This window comes from Oreochromis niloticus, linkage group LG11 (genome assembly GCF_001858045.2).
Source record: "Oreochromis niloticus isolate F11D_XX linkage group LG11, O_niloticus_UMD_NMBU, whole genome shotgun sequence".
Lineage (NCBI taxonomy): Eukaryota > Metazoa > Chordata > Actinopteri > Cichliformes > Cichlidae > Oreochromis > Oreochromis niloticus.
This window is the reverse complement of record NC_031976.2, coordinates 27,682,489-27,700,094: the sequence shown is the minus strand read 5'-3', so window position 1 is coordinate 27,700,094 and position 17,606 is coordinate 27,682,489. Positions and strand designations below refer to the sequence as shown.

At 39.5% G+C, this 17,606-nt stretch overlaps 1 protein-coding gene across 2 annotated transcripts in view; it reads left to right on the top strand.

Annotated features, from left to right (window-relative positions):
• Positions 1-17,606, top strand: part of LOC100705345 (mannosyl-oligosaccharide 1,2-alpha-mannosidase IA) — a 183,349-nt gene that overhangs the window by 147,360 nt on the left and 18,383 nt on the right. For both annotated transcript variants that reach the window (XM_005455317.4, XM_003450554.5), the window contains exon 5: positions 17,258-17,352. In XM_005455317.4, coding sequence (XP_005455374.1) covers positions 17,258-17,352 — 95 coding nt within the window. The remainder of the gene's footprint in view (positions 1-17,257; positions 17,353-17,606) is intronic.

Sequence of the window (17,606 nt, the reverse complement as noted above, 5' to 3'; positions counted from 1 at the left end):
TGTATTCGTAAAGTTATTTAATTTACTCTGATATTGCAAATCAAACATATCACACATGGTTACACGGACCTTCCCTCTCCTGTTTTCCTTACAGTCCTTTTTTTCTTCTCTTGCACTTCCTCTTTATCTTGGCAGTTGGCGAGCAGTAACATTTAATTAGGATCAAAAACTAAGGCCCAAGCAATGTCTATGAGCTGTGACATTTCTGGCAAGACGGGACCCTTCAGATGACCTCAGGCCTTCACACATCAAAGGGTCTTGGGGAATATCAGACACTATTACTCACCATCTTGTAAGAATATTCAGCCTAAAATCTTCTGCCTGAAGATGTTCCAGTTCTTGCGAGAGGTCAAAAATCCATGTGCTCTTCTTACAATGAGAAGTGTCAGAGTGATTCGTTGTTATTTATGTAGTCACTGCTGCCTGTAGTTATCTTTTAGTAGTGCAGTGCAATTTCTTTTTTCTTTTTTTCTTTTTTTGAGTTAGTGATCTGACTACCACTTAATTTTTCTCGGATGTTATTTTTAATGTGACAAAGCTGTTTCAACAAAAAATACCACCACCCTGAGGAGAAACTGGGCCCATACTGGTGTGCTTTAGTATAAATGGCTAAGAGCCAGCAAGCACAGTTAGTGGTGATAATCACAGGTGGAAAAGAGGCAAGCATCATGCCCTCAAGCATGCCTGTACTCTGGCATTAGCTCAATGAGTACACAAGCTATTTCACCGTTAGCAAAACTGGCTATACTGCTGGTGGTATTTTCTCATATTGTGTCAGTTATTTTCAGGACCAGCTAATTTTCCAGTGAGTAGAAATTTATTAAGTGTTCAGTGATGGAAAATGCTGGAAACCACTCTGCTGATTTAAAGTGAGGCTGAAATGTGAAATAAGCTGCAGGTTAGAGTTTTTGATTATGGTTTTTGATCTGGTTTAACATTTTTCTGATATGAATGGCTTTTTTTTCTTTCTCTTTGGAATTTGAATAGCTTTACTGTACATCTTTGTATTCCTCACTCCCAGTGGTTGAAACCTGCGCCTGGGTATTTTGGCAGGAGTTAAGCGTATCTGTTCAGCTTCCCTAACATTATTTTGCCTTCAAATTGATGAAGCATGTCCGACACCAAACAAAAATCCTCTTTGCTGTCGAGCTGCGCGTGAACTTGAGTCAGGCACCGTGTTGATCTGTGCTAGCACAGACACAGAGGAGTGGCAGCAGGATGGATGCCACCCCCTACTGAGAAAATGAGTGGAATCACAGCATTTTCCACCCAGCTGACACCCAAGACAGATGGAGCTAGCAAACACTGCAGCGCAGCTCCAGTCGAAACCATGGCAACAGCGAGGCAACAGAAAGCCTGCCAGGCCAATCGCAGAGAAGAATGCAGTGCCATAGAAGCAGGTCCCCGAGGTAGAGTCAGAGATGATGATTGCCTAATGGATGTGAGGTTGGTGTTGAAAGAATCGGGGGGGATCCATCATAACAGAGAAGATCGGGTGGAATTCACATTATTTTTTTTATCCTAAGGGGTTGATTTTTATATAGGCAGAAAGGAGCGAGTTAGATCACAGGCAAATGGCATGTCATCAGCGAAGCCTCCGTAGTGTTATACAACAGAAGCTGACTGAAGCCCGAAGGCACGTCTAAAAACATGGTTAATGTTTTTCGAGAGTTTACACAGTGGGTTGATGTCTGAATTCACCTCATTCAGTCTGAATTCAACTCATTTACCCTTCTGTTAGATTATTTCTGTACTGCTGCTGCCCACAGGGAATTTGTCGTTTAACTTTGCTCTTCAGAGCAGAGGATCACCTGAACGGCTGCCATGCCGCTGATGGAAACTGAATGTCTCAGTCAAGGACACACGACACACAAGCAGCACGCTTGAGCTCAGGCTCTGTAGGTGAATGAAAGTACAGTAATACATTCTTAATGAAACAGTGCATTTTTGTGTTTGACTGTTTTGAAAGGTGATTTTACAGTGAGGGATTTATTTTAAATTGCGACAAGATTTGAACTTTAAGGAGATTGGCATACCAGACTGTAGAAAATATGCATTCTTGTACTTTTGTATTTTCTGTGCTGCAATGGGGAAAAAAATCATTACATGTTATATTTTAGGAGGGTAAGTGAAATATCACTAAACTAATCTTGTTGCATTAAAAAAAAAAGTGAAGCTTGTTTGCTAGAGTGAATGTTTAAACTCAAGTTGAATCTCTTTATTATTGAATTCATGTTAAATGAAAAACGTATCAGTTTTTCTATTAGATTCAAGGTCTGCCTGATACTGAAGCTGTGTGCGACCCCTGCGTGACCCTATTCTTCGATTCTCTCCGACTCTGTGCAGCCTGTGCTCCATTTACATATGCCCAAAAAATAAAAAGTCAAACTAACATCTCTGCATTTCCAGATAAGCTCAACAGCAATAAATCACCTTTGTTAAAACCACTTTGCTTTATCAGGGTGTGGCACAGATAAAACAAGCACTGACAAAGATACAGTATAATTCCACATTTTCTCATCTGCAGTACTTTTCACTGTCATAAAGTCTTTAGCTTTTTACACCACTTGTCGCCATTTCTAATCTTAAAGAATCCAGTTTGACTTTCTGAGCATGTATCAACTTCTTTCTTGCTTTAAAAAAAATATATGGTGTTACAGCTAGCTGATAAAATGTCTATCATTATAAGAAGTGACTTGCTGCCTGTGCATTTACCCCTTTTGAAGAACTTGTGAAATTGAGTTTCTGAAGTGTCTTACATGTTTCGATTTTCGAGGAAAAGCAGTTAAATTTTGAGGGCCTGAATGGCAGTTATCTACCCTAAGCAGCCTGTGCACTGTGTTAAACTGAATTGCCTTTTCTTTCCAGACTCCACGGAGGCTCGGTGATTATGTAGGCTGTATTTATTTGTTTATTTCAACAAGGATATATTACAGAGAGTTTCCGTCATTCAGAACAGGAACTTCTCTGCAAAGACAAACCCCAAACAGCTACAACATTAAAACAAATGAAAGGTAAAATTAATCGTTACATTACAATACCAGAAAACAATAGATCCCTGCATTCATGTGGTTAGGGTTATTTTGACTGTACATAAAAGATGGACATGGCTGCAGTGACATCATCATCATCATATTTTATTGTAGCAGTACCATGGAGCACAGACTTGTTAAAGCTACAGTACTGGTAACTATAAGGCGTTCCATATTATTAATGGTCTAAAAAAAATCCATCAACACCACCAAGACATCTAATTCAGTGACTCACACTGGCAGAGGTGACAGTTGGAAGGAGTGGTCACGCTCTCAGTAATGCATGACTTCAATTTAAAATGATGTCTTCCTAAAAAATAGAAATTAACTAAGGGAGGCATTAACTACAGACTGAATCATTTTTATACCCAGAATGTAAACATCTCAAAATCTGTGAAGTTGGACATTTTAACATAAGAGTCACTGGGAACAGTTTAACTTTTGGAGGCAGCCTTAACTAGGAAGACCTGATTTTTGTGTGTGTGTGTGGGTGTGTGTTTAAATTCTCAACCATGGAGACGAACCACTGCCCAGATCCTAATCATCTGTGGGAATGTGCTGAAACAGTTCTGATCCACACAGACCCAACCCCGCAATCCACAAGACCCCAGTGGATTTACTGCCACCATCGAGCTGCTAAACACCACATGACACCCACAGGGATCTATACCCCAATGGGTTAGTGGTTTTAGCAGGTAACTGCTAAGCTACACAATAACATGTGTGCTGCTTGGGCTGATATCCCTTCTTTCTTGCCAACCACTGTTTTAAGCTCCAATGGAAGATTCACATTGGACTCGTTAATCTGTAAAAGTATGATATGTGCTTTCCTAATTTAGAGAAACACATTCTCAGGCAAGCATCTGTCACTCCAGCTTACACACACATACACGCACACACAGTCGCTCCCCCGCATACGTGGCATCACAGTGGCCATATCCTTCACTGAGTCGAGTCTTTGATGAGGCAGCCGATGCTTTGAAGCCCGGCGCTGCCATCAGGGGCTTTTAAAGAAGCCCAGCCTCTCTCTTTGCATCTTTCTCTTACACTCCACAAACAACTAGCACATATTGCCAACTGAACCACTGATCTGCACTAGGCCAGAGTGATCTTCCTCATTTCGTCTTGCCTTCTCTCATCCCAGTCCTACCACAAACACCCACCTCTCTCTCTCGCTCTCTCTTTTCAACTGAGGCTTTTATCCTCAACCCCTCATCGCACTATATTCCTCAGATCTCATTACCACTCGTGAAATTGCATTTTTTTTTTCTCTCAGATCGTTTCATCTCTTTTGAAGAACCAGCAACAGGTATATACGGTATTATTGTTCAATGTTCAGAAATATCTTGGATTAAGAAGTGTGAACTCTTTAAAACAAGAGATGGATTTAAAGGCAGTACTGCTCTGTAGGGGTTTGTTTCAGTGCTTAGAGTGGTCAGTTAGAAAAGCCCTATATAAAGGCAAGTACATCCTGTTTGTGTGCAAAAAAGAGTCATGAATATTAGGAAATACTTTAGGAGTACTCCAACAATTCTCTTGCTATGAACGTTTGTAGAAACATTCCTGGTGTCCAGACAATTAATCCTAATGAAACTGGTGACTGAATTTTTTTCTCTTGCGGCACCAGCAGGACATTTTTCTCTCTTATTATTCCGATAACGACAGGCTGTCTAAACAACAAAGTGCCAAATACCAGAGACTTCATGCTTCAGGAAGAATACTGTAGTGTCACTTCAAACACACATTTCATTTGCATGAATTTGACATGTGAACAAATTGTATGTTGCAAGTTAATGAAATGTGAGAATAAATTGTACCTGGCATTTTATTTTCACATAGTAAAATGTGACCTAACCTAACATGCATCTTAGTTTTTCAGCAAAATTTACTCCGTTTATTCCGAAACATCAAAGACTTCACCAGGGGAATTTTAAATCCGGTGGGCAGATTTACCTTAAACTGTCCTAACTGTGACCACTCTGCGAGCTTTCCTCTTGTGCCACAGTCGGCAGAGTTCCTCAACCTTCATGTTCTCAGTGGGGTAAACCGCTTTTCATGGCAGTCTGGGTTGCCCTCCAGCACCTCCCTAAAACTTATTTTTAATGCAGTACTAGTACAGCACTTTCGCACTGAGGGGATATAATGAACATTACGGCCTCTGCATTATTCTGTTGGGTCTCAAATGTTTTACATTCTGTTGCAGCCTGCAAGTTTCTCACAGGATATAACAAAGTATGTGCGAAAACTTTAATCCATCTCCTACACAGAGTTGTGATGTCTCCACCATTTGCATGTAGCTGACAGGCAGTCCCAGACAGTTTTTCTCTCTTACACTTTAACAAGATCTCTTAGATTTCCTACAGTTTCTCTGGGAGCGTTGTCTGTCGGTGCCCACACAGGAAGGTACCTGTTGGCTCTTGTGTCTAGCTGAGTGGGCCAGTAGGTGCCTGTTGTCCTCCTACACCGGGCCTGTGAGACTGTTAAGGCCCTTATGAGAATTGCATCTGACACCATCAGCCCCATCTTCTTCCTGTTCCTCTTCCATAGTAATAATGATGGAAAGGTTGTGGCACCCTGCAAATTGCAGGTTGAATTATTGATGTCTGGTCCTTTGGTGCAGCGAGGACTGATCATCTATGACATCTGTCAATACGTAAACGGGTATAACAGCGTTGCTATGTGACGGACGAGCTTGTTTTATTTGTCCTGTATACCACAGGTGGGGAGTGTGCCAACATTATTAGCTCTCAAGGTGCTAAGACAATGATTCAAAGTGATTTGCCGTCAGCTAGCTTGGAGATGGCTCCACAAATCGAACATGTTGAGTCTCTGTGTATTTTTTTTTAAAAACACAGTAAAACATGAGTAGGATTAAGTCTTCCCTCTGGCTGTCTTTTTTATTTTTTTTTCATTTCATGCAGACACTGTGTTGCAATAACACAAAATAAGCAGCTTTGGATGATAAAACGTACCGTTTTGGTTCTCAAATCAAAACTGAAGCATACACTGCCACTTGGTGGTTACCCTGTAATATGGAAAGAACATGTTAAAGTTGAAACAACTGAATAAGGACCTCTTCTGTTTTTACTACCAGCACCCACATCTTCTTCAATAATTGCGTCACTAAGCTGGCAGAAAGAACAGCTACTGTGGTTGCTACATAATACAGAGGCAGTAGCCGGCACACTGAAATGATTTGTATAAGCCCAGTTTAGTGGGTCAAAAGGAGGGGCAGAAAGTCTGCGGGCGGCTCGTGCACTTGAGAGAGGAACGTTTAAGCTGATGAACATTGCTTAACAATATAGCTGTAATGTGGACTCATTTAGAGCCGCTCCTTTCCAGTGGGGGCTTGATTGAGCAGCCGCCACTTGTTTGTTTTCCAATTTGGGCTTTGGTGGGTACTTCCATTTTACCACTGCGTTTGTTTTCGGCGAAGTCCTCATGTCTAATTTATTGGATCTGTTTTAGCATGTTCGCCTACTCGCTCTCAGGCGATGGTATGCTGCATAAATTATGCAGAGTACTTTTGGTTTCCGACATCAGGGGCGAGCGGCTGATGTGAGACTGCGTGCTGCGAGTTAGTGCGTCTTGAACACAGCCTGCTATGTCACTCTGCCAGCAGATTGAGATGTTGAAACGTGTGTGGGGTACAACAATGGAATAGGAATTCGCAGTGAAACCACTGGCTCGGATAAAGTTTAGGCTTTTAAAACGACTCCCTCATTGGCAATAGTAAAGATTTACAGAGAAGCAAAAGAACACTTTGCAGTCTTTCTACTATCTTGCCCAAATTAACCTTGAATATTCATTGAGAATGTTACACACCACTGTGGCTAAATATAGCTTACCATCTGTAGCTCAGTATTCAAAGTAGGGGTAAAGCTTGGTCAAAGGCAACAATGTTGATGTAGTGAGAGTTAGACTTGTTGAAGCATAGTAAAGTGATGGTGCTGTGAGCTGTGGACTTGTCTGCTTTTCAGTCAGCTCGCACCAGCAGCTTGTGAAATGAAGAACGAAATCAATGTGCATCAAAGGGTCTCCTCCTGTCAGTCTTGTCAAATCCAGTTGAAAGGGTAGATGTACCGGGGAAGACTATTGAAGCTGAGACTTGTAATATTCCTTTCAATCAGTGATATCTGCAGCTAGTCACTGAGATACCTGCACGGTGTCTGTTTTATTTGGAATATTTCTATGTTCCCCTATCAGGCTCATTAAGATAAAGAGGACAGAAAAGGATCCTACTAATGACCAATGCCGCTGGGAGAGAAATTAAACAAGGCGCACCCGCTACTTGTAAAGAATTGACTTTGCCTTCCATTCGCCTCGCGCTGAGAAAATGAGTGTCCTGTTGGAGCCTCAGTAGAATTAAACCACAGCTATCTTTCAGCCTGCAGCAAACCTGAACCTTCTTTTAATGTGTTCTTGGTTGTGTGCACAGTTTCATTTTTTTTTTTTCAACTCTCAACTGTAGGACGACCATTTTCCAAAACAAAATAATTACTCCATCTAACACAGATAAAACACCCCCACGGGTGCAGAGTTCAAGTTATGATGAAACATGTAAATATGTTTTACAACCATTCGCTCCATTTGCTCGTTTGCAGATGACAGTCTTTTTGCATGTGTTTGTATATTACATCTGTGATTTACTAAGTCTGTGGTGAAAGTGGATTCTGTTTCCACAGCAAAAGCAGCACCATCATTTATGACTAAACATCGTTTGAGGTGTCGCATGGAGCTCAACATTAGCTGACGTTAGGCTCAAAAAGTCCTGATTTTGTTATTTGAAGCTTTTCCTAGCTTTGACTCTGTAAACTGTATGTTCAGCATAATTAACCTGTGCACATAAAAACAGATTATAGGGTTATTCACTGTAGGATTTGGAGACTGACGAGTTGTTTTAGGAGAAATGGGAAAAGAAAGAAAATTATGGTATATTTATACTAAGACTAACAAGTGAAAGATTAGTAAAAGTGAAAGATCTGATTAGATCCCTGGAGGAGAGACAAATCCCACTGGGGGTTAGACCAGGAAAGGCATCCGGTGTAAAAATGTGCCAAATCAAACATGCAAAGCTACCTGCTTTGGCGATCCCTTGTTAATAAAACAGCAGCCAAAAGTTTCCTTTTTTTTCTATTAACACTGATCTCTTTTCAAATTTAAAAAACAAAAGCTGGATTTGGTTTGACCTCTATAGGTTATGGAAATTTATCAGAATATTTATTAACTAGATACAAAATTTACTGCAGGTAAGCAGAACATGAGCATTAGTTCAAACAAAGAGCACTTTGTTTTAGATATATTACTAATGTGAATACATGAAGTTATTCTGCAATGCTGAAGGTGTCATCTTAGTTTAGAAAATTGCCATTGACACTGCTCATTTTATGTTATGACAATGTAATATATAGTCAGCAGATGAATTAGAATTGGAAAATAAAATTGTTTTGCTGTACAGTGATGTGTGTTGCCTACAAAGTGATTTTACAAACAAGATTTTCTGTTTTGTCCCTGACTCATCAACACATGGCTGACGTCATTACAAGGTTTTCATTTCTTGTTAATTGCAAGCCGTTAGAGACGGTTCAGTTTTAAGCATCCTTTGTTGTGTTGCCAGAACTAAAAATTCTGTCCTAATTAGCAAACGGTATTCAAAGATTTTCTTATAACTGGAATGTCATCTAACAAGATCTAAGATCTAACCATACACATAAGTTGCAAATGGCTGTGTTGAGATTTTAGCTATATTTAGAAGTGAAATAATGACTAAAAAAAAGAAAGTTAAAAGCTCGTCTTACATAGTGCCCAGACTCTCCTTGGCTGCTACAGCTCGCTAAACCGTAGAGAAGGAGAGAGATATGTGCCTCACCTGTAATTTGTATAAAAAAGTTTCTTTGAAAAGTTGCTGAATCTTGCAACAAAGTCTCAACCATTAGGTTAACTTGAGGATAATGATCACTGCTGTTAGTGAGAGGGATGTTTTATATTTCCACATGAGAAGTGCCTGCATCACAAAAAACCCATCCAAATAACAATTTTTGGATACAAGAGTAATCACAACTGCTCCCTGCTGCCTGCAAGTAGCTTTATACATGTGTTTTTGACCAGCAGCTGTTCTCTGCAAGTCAGAACAAAGGGAAAAATCTGTGAAAACACTACTGCAGACTCACACAATGCTGAGCTGTGAGGGATGCGGAGGAGATTAGTCTGAAGATCTGTACTCATAAGCTGCCAGAATATGAATTATAGATCTCTGGTCTAAAGAAAATGCCTTTTTTTTTTTCTTTCTCAGCTAGGCACCAAGTCTCTCAGAACACCAATACTCACCCACTGAGTTTCTTAGATTTTATTGTTACTTGTGGAGCAAAGGAAACCTGAAGTGATTTCAAATTAACTCTTCCTAAAGAGGTAACTAGTTGCATGAAAATATCCGTGTTGAACTTCAATCAACATATGATTATGCATGCACTCTGCATACGCTTTGCTCTCAGAAATAGAGGATAGAATCCAAGGAGCCACAAACCAGCCCCCCGGCTGAAATTTGCCTTCAAATTGCACATGATGACACTGCTGCATGCCACCCCTGTGTCATCTTACGCAGATCAGGTTTTCAGCTAGCTTTGTCTCCTACATCTCTGTAGTATGAGTAAAGAGGAAATGATGGCAGGGGTAAAAGAGACAAGGCTTTGTTTTCACATCGAAAGACTCTCATTTTCACTTCAGCATCAGTGACACAGAGTGAGGGATTCAAGCAGCTGATGATGCTCTTTGCTGGCTGCTAAAACGCCGTCCTAGTCATTTATTGCCACATTATATTTTCACCATGTGCGTCACCTGTCTAATCACGCATGATAATGTGTCCTAAACGACAAGAAGAAAAGGAAAAGTTGCCAAGAAATATTAAGAAGAGTCAAAAAATGTATGAATAAGGGACTTAGCTTACTTTTGAAGAATGAGGTTGGTAAAATTCTATTTTTCTCCCTTCTCAGATAAATGGGATGAAAGCAGTTATCAAACTTTTGCAACACAGGAGAAATGTCTTATTCTTTAATGCGACAGAATTCAAATGTTTGCTGTCCATGTTCGATTTGTTAATGAAGGTGTGATCAGTTTATATATATCTTCTGTGATAAATCATGCTGCAGCTCTAAGTCCACTCTACTTTTCACAGAGGCTATGTTAAGCTTGTCTAAAAATACTGCTGAATCAACTAAGCTCAATATCATTCCCCTCATCAGCTGATAGCTTTGCGTGCAGTATTTAAACTGCATTAGCCTGCTCACAGTTGCATTTGCAAGCAGCTTTCCAACCCACTTACACACTAGCTTCTCCTTGCTGTATCTGACGCAGTCTTTGTTATGCCAGTCACAGATGCCTGCTCTGTTCTGTACAGGATGTTAGTGCTGCTCTTATTACATCTAGCTTTCCACATAGAGCCATCAAACCAATATAAATTACTGAAGATGGGAAAACAATTGCTGCACTACAATGGTCCTGACTGAACTGTCCTGATTGTGTTTGTGTTTTTAATATATTTTCTAGTATCCAAAAGAACTGAAATATTTGTTTGGTTTCAGTTAAGTTTGATGGGAGTGTTTATGTGAATCAACATTGTATATAATCGCTCTATTACTGTGGTAACTGTAGCATCTACTGTGACAATAACTGTAACAGAAAAATATGTTACGAAACTACAAGAACAAAGGGGTTTGGGGGCAGAGACTGGCAGGAAATAGAGGTTCGAAATTACTAACACTGAAATCTGGGCATGTGGAAGAGTGCATAGACCTCTTTTTTCCATGTGCCATGTTCCCTGAGGTGAGGACTCAAGAGTTTTTAGTGGTAAACAGAAGTGGCAGACCAAGAAAAGTTTCTCTCCACTGGGCTCTGATGATGTTTGTTTTGGGAGAGATGACTCCATGCTTGATGTGTGTCTTCAGCAGTTAAGAGCTGATAGAAAAGCCATTTGTGTCCAGCCTCCTATCTGCCAACTGACAGAAAATTTCAACTGAGAGAGAAGAAAGCGACCTGTCGGCTGTCACATTCTATCAGCGTTGCTCTTTGCCTTTCGTCCATCCTTTTCATCCCTGCAGGGAGTCGTAAATATAAAAAAAAAACACACACAGAAAGAAATGTAAATCCAGCCAATCATGGAAATTACTCATAGCTTCACATTAGCAAGTGGACAAGATGCAAGTGCAAACACACCAAGTGCAATTACAGTAGCACTTCAGGATGGAAGCTCATGTGCTGGAGGACGCTCTGTGTGGCACAAGAGAGCAGCGGCGTGTCGGCAAAGATAGATTTACGAACACGGCCTTTCATTTAGATTGTGTGCTGTGCACTGAGACGATGCCTGCCAAAGGGGTTTTACTATAATTAATCATGTAATTTATAAACAAGCAAACAATAATAAATGAATGCAATATAATCAACAGCTTCTGTTTTATGTTTGTCTGTTACTTAATGTAGTAAAGGGAGTTCATTTAAATGTGATTGATTACATGATCTAAAGTATCTTTCTGTTGTGAAGCTTTAAATGACGCAAATGCAGAACATAGATGAGGACAGAGTTGCATTTGTGTTGGTTTTGGGGGTGTGTGTGTGTGTGTGTGTGTGTGTGTGTGCGCCTTTGGGCTTCTGGTTTGCTCTCGCAGCACTGGCGGTAGAAAGGGCCGATGAAGAGAGATGAGACCAGGCGGAGGGTCATTACCGCGCTCTTTGATAAAATGGAGAACCGGGGGACTCGAGCGAGTGTGGCACACACAGATGTGCACTCACACACATCAAGGGGGAGGCTGTTCTAGCCAGAATTAACAAGTGACTGTGTAATGCCACCACGGTCCCATAAAATCTTTCAATGGACACGAATTCTTAAACTAATACAGTGTCTGAAACCAATAATAAACCTTTTTTTTTTAAATTTCTTTTTATAAATATCAGCCTTACTGATATAGGAATTTTATGACTCATATTCGGTCTTGTTAAAGTCTGATATTTAAATATATAGGGTGAGATGTTTCCATTTCACTTAGATTAGAAATAAACAGATTTCCCTAATGTCTGTAATGTGTAGTTATTTATTTAGTCAGTTATTCCCTGGCCGACTGTCCTCAGTCAGGCTTGTAGCTGTTTGTAGCATCCAAAATACGTGTTGTTGCAAAGTTCCCTCTAGTGGACAAACTATGCAACATCAACACCCAGAATATGGTTGAAGGGTGTTTCTGGCATGTCTTCTTCCCTTTAATTTCCACTTATCAGACATTATAAATGCTGATATGGAGATATTGGCAAATAGGTTATATCAACCAGCTTATCGTTCAGGTTCTACTGATGAGTATTGCTAATCTTAAACTTCGTTTTTACATGTATGTAGAATGTATTCCTGTTCTTACTGCTGTTCTTATCAGTATAAAATTTCCGACATCATAAGTGAAGTTGTTTTTATGTTAGTCCTTGTATTTAAGGATGTAAAAAATAACACGGTTCATATTCTGTGAAGCAGTTTCTTGTGTTTTTGGCTATTCTTGTGATGTATTTTAATACATACTACTAGGATATGTACAGTGTAGTTTAAATGCGTACATACCTGTATAACCCACTCTGCATAGTTTAAATTTAAGATATAGATATAATTATGGTTTTATATGTCACTTTTCTTTTCTTACTGATGCTGTCTGCTATGGTGACGCCATTTGGTCCCAAGGACAAGGTGACATTGTAAAACAGGCTCGCCTTTTCTTTTTTAATATCAATTTTTTAGTTTTGATTTTTTTTTTTTTTTTGATGGGGTCACAACTAATTAGTAGTTTTCATTATTTATTCATTTGCAGAGTAATTAAGTTGTGGAATGACATTCCCTGAGGAAATCCAGATTCATTCATTAGTGTCTTATTGTATTTCACAGTTAAAGGCTCAATAACTTAATTTTTTTATGTTAATTTTAAGTTATTTTTTACACTGTAGTCACATCTTATTCTTACTTTCATGTTGAATTTGAGTTTTATGGGAGCTTTTTTAATTGTTATGTAATTGTATTTATTATTTATTGTTACTGTATATTCTTAGTTTTGGTTCAGTGTCAACAGTACTTTATTACTGGTTTATTCATTAAGTGTCTTTTGTTTGTTAAAATGCATTTATATATTAAATTGATTATAGTGTTCTATTTTTAGTATAAAGTTTTTTAACAAAATGATTCTTTCAATTCTAAAATATATTATATATATATATATATAGTGTATTGTCAAGGAATGAAAAAGCATCATTTCATAAATGTAATCTCAAAACACTGTTTTCACATCAGCTGTTTGAATGTAATGGAGGATGTTGTCCAGTGTGGTGCTTTTCATGTGTAACACACTGTCTTCAAAAATCTTCTGAAAGTATCTGTAGTGATAAATAATTTAAAGTAACTTACATAAAACACCAACACTTTCTAAAATAAAAAATTAAAGGAGCCTGAAGTTTGGAAGTTTGAACTGCCAAAATGTAACTGTTTATTTATTCCATTATTAGCAAGCCTGTAGATAATAATGTGAAATCATACATGTGTGCCTTATTGGTAGACTTAGAGATATTTACACCAGTGTATAAGAAAATAGTTAGATAACAGTTAGAACTGTGAAGAAATTATGAAAGATTAAGGAGCCAGTGAGAGCGAGAGCTGTAAAGAAATATTGTGTGCACAACAGTTATTGTAGCTAAAGCCACCCATTTGCAATTAATCTTTTAAATTCCTTCTAAAAGTAAAAACAATGTGAGACTCATCATATTTTTCAGATGTCCTCAAGTATTAAAATAACCCAGTGATTGTTTTCTGAACCAGATTCAGTCAGTAACAAACAACCATTACCAAAAAAATGGCTCTGTGGCAGCTTTAAACTTCTTTTCTTCCCTATATAGTTATGGAGTGAAGAATATACGGTCCAGTTTTAAATATTTAATAAAACTCTGAAATTCTCTTCAAAACAACTGCACACTTCAAACTAGACTCTGCAAAGTTCTCTTCTACAATAATAATCATGCTTAAAGACAAGTGGGCTGTAGCTATCTGGCTGCAATTTCTCTTCTCATCTTCGATTTTTCTGCTGAGTCACTGCTCTGCTGCACGAGCTCTTTCTGACTGCACTTTGTCCTCAGCTACACCGTTTTCTCTCCATATAACACGTCAGTGTCTCCTCAGTCACTTCCTCTTGTCTCCATCTCTGAGGTTGTCACCCTCTTTTATGAATCTCACCTCTGCTCAGCTACCTTTTTGTCTCCTAAGACATCTCTCTCTTTGTCGAGATTTCAATGTCTTACTCTTTTATCTTCCTTTCCTTTTTTCCCCCCAAACACTATTCCCTCTGGTTAATGGTGGAGAATGAATGGAGATTTGATAAAAGATAGTCCAGCTCATAAGATGATACTGCCTCGACTTGAGACTGTTGCTAGTGCAGATGTGAAGGGAGTGCAGTTTTAAATAGACTTTTGTAGAGCACATAACTAAGAGTTATTTTAATAATACTGTAGTTGTGTTAATGCTTTTACATTATTGGTTTTGTTTTTGTTTGTTTGTCTTTTGAGAGGGAGGGTGGTCAGAGGCAAAGTGTTTAACTATTTATGAGTAAGAAATAAACAGAAGAAACTAATTCACACACACTGGATGTTTTACAGTCGTCTAAAAAATAACTCGAAGTACTCCTGTGAAAGTACATCTAGTCTGAGATTATAGAGTTACCTTTAGCAGAAATAACCTGAAGTAGTAATTTAATCTATTACTTTATCAGTCTGTCACATTTATTGGGGGAAATTTGACCCACTCTTCTTTGCAGTGTTGTTTCATGATAAAGGTTTTTTGAGGTTTGTGGGATTCATTTATGCATAGCTAGCTGAGGTCTAGACTTTGGGCCAATGCAGCACCTTGATTCTTTTCTTTTCAGCCATTTCAGTGTGCTTCTGTGCTTGGGATCCCTGTCTTGCTGCATAGCCCAGTTGAATCCAAGCTTTAATTGTCAGACAGATGGGGTCATATTTAATCATTTTTATTAAAGAGGTGTTGATGGTCAACTTGGTAATGACTGATTCCAAGAAACACGGCTACTGTGGCTGTGAAACAAACCCAAATCACCGCCGCGCTTGACAGCACGAGGTGTTTGCGTTGGTATGAGTTTGGTTTTTGCGAAACATGGCGCTGTCCAAACCTGTAAACGGTGTTCCACAATTTTATGGTTTGTTTAGATGCAACTTTGCAAACCTAAGCTGTGCTGCTATGTCATGAACTTTACAAACCTCAGTCAGCATGTTAAATGTTAGAGTCTAGTAATTCTCTGATAGGGGATGGGGAGTTTCTCTTAGTATTGCACAGTTTGAGCACTCTTGGGAAGATTGTGGTGTCATCATAACACATACATGCTCAGTCAAAGGCTCTGCTTTTATAGAGGTGTTCACACTTGCTGATGATCAGTTAATCAAGTGCATTTGATTAGCGGCACCTGACTGCTACTTACCATTTTAATTCCTGTGGAAGCAGTAAGAATGTACATATATGTACAGGGTGGGCCATTCATATGGATACACCGTAATAAATGGGAATGGTTGGTGATATTAAAGTCCTGTTTGTGGCACATTAGTATATGTGAGGGGGCAAACTCCTCAAGATGGGTGGTGACCATGGTGGCCATTTAGAAGTCGGCCATCTTGGATACAACTTTTGTTTTTTCAATAGGAAGAGGGCCATGTGACACATCAAACTTACTGGTAATGTCACAAGAAAAACAATGGTGTGCTTGGTTTCAACGTAACTTTATTCTTTCATGAGTTATTTACAAGTTTCTGACCACATATAAAATGTGTTCAATGTGCTGCCCATTGTGTTGGATTGTCAATGCAACCCTCTTCTCCCACTCTTCACACACTGATAGCAACACCACAGGAGAAATGCCAGCACAGGCATCAAGTATCCATAGTTTCAGGTGCTGCACATCTCGTATCTTCACACCATAGACAATTGCCTTCAGATGACCCCAAAGATAAAAGTCTAAGGGGGTCAGATCGGGAGACCTTGGGGGCCATTCAACTGGCCCACGACGACCAATCCACTTTCCAGGAAACTGTTCATCTAGGAATGCTCGGACCTGGCACCCATAATGTGGTGGTGCACCATCTTGCTGGAAAAACTCAGGGAACGTGCCAGCTTCAGTGCATAAAGAGGGAAACACATCATTATGTAGCAATTTCAAATATCCAGTGGCCTTGAGGTTTCCATTGATGAAGAATGGACCCACTATCGTTGTACCCCACATACCACACCAAACCATCACTTTTGTTGTTCCAACAGTCTTGGAGGGATCCATCCAATGTGGGTTAGTGTCAGACCAATAGCCGTGGTTTTGTTTGTTAACTTCACCATTCACATAAAAGTTTGCCTCATCACTGAACAAAATCTTCTGCGTGAAAAATTGGTCCTGTTCCAATTTTTGTTTTGCCCATTCTGCAAATTCTGTGCGCCGATCTGGGTCATCCTCGGTGAGATGCTGCAGTAGCTGGAGTTTGTAAGGGTGCCATTTGTGAGTAGCTAATATCCGCCGAAGGGATGTTTGACTAATGCCACTCTCCAGTGTCATGCGGCGAGTGCTACGCTGTGGGCTCTTGCTGAATGAAGCTAGGACAGCCACTGATGTTTCTTCATTAGTGACAGTTTTCTTGCGTCCACATTTTGGCAAATCCAACACTGAACCAGTTTCACGAAACTTAGCAAGCAGTTTGCTAACTGTAGCATGGGAGATGGGTGGTCTCGTAGGGTGTCTTGCACTGAAATCTGCTGCTATGACCCGGTTACTGCGTTCACCAGATATCAACACAATTTCGATCGGCTGTGAACAAAGAGAAACTTGTAAATAACTCATGAAAGAATAAAGTTACGTTGAAACCAAGCACACCATTGTTTTTCTTGTGACATTACCAATAAGTTTGATGTGTCACATGGCCCTCTTCCTATTGAAGAAACAAAAGTTGTATCCAAGATGGCCGACTTCTAAATGGCCACCATGGTCACCACCCATCTTGAGGAGTTTGCCCCCCTCACATAATGTGCCACAAACAGGACTTTAATATCACCAACCATTCCCATTTTATTACGGTGTATCCATATAAATGGCCCACCCTGTACTTGCATGACTGTATGCATACTGTATTTTTGTCAGTTAATATTCACCAAGTTGTATTTTGTGTTTTCTCTTCAGTTGTTCAAAAATAAAGCAGTGGAGCTGGGAGAGAAGCTATTGCCTGCCTTCAACACACCAACAGGAATACCCCGAGGAGTCATCAATCTCGGGAGGTGAGTCTCAGCACAAGTCATCGCATCCAGCTGTCCTTCTTCTCTGATAAAAGACGATTCAAAGCTATCACATTTTTCTGACATTCAGGAGTGAGCAAAACTTTGTTTTTTTTTTTTCAAACAACAGCCAAAGTTCAACATGCAAGTTGTCATTAAGTAAGATAAATGTTGTTTGAATGTGGTGATAACATCAATTAAGGAAAGCGAAATTGTATTTTCAAAAAAAAAAAAAAAATCTCAGTCACACAGGCTCT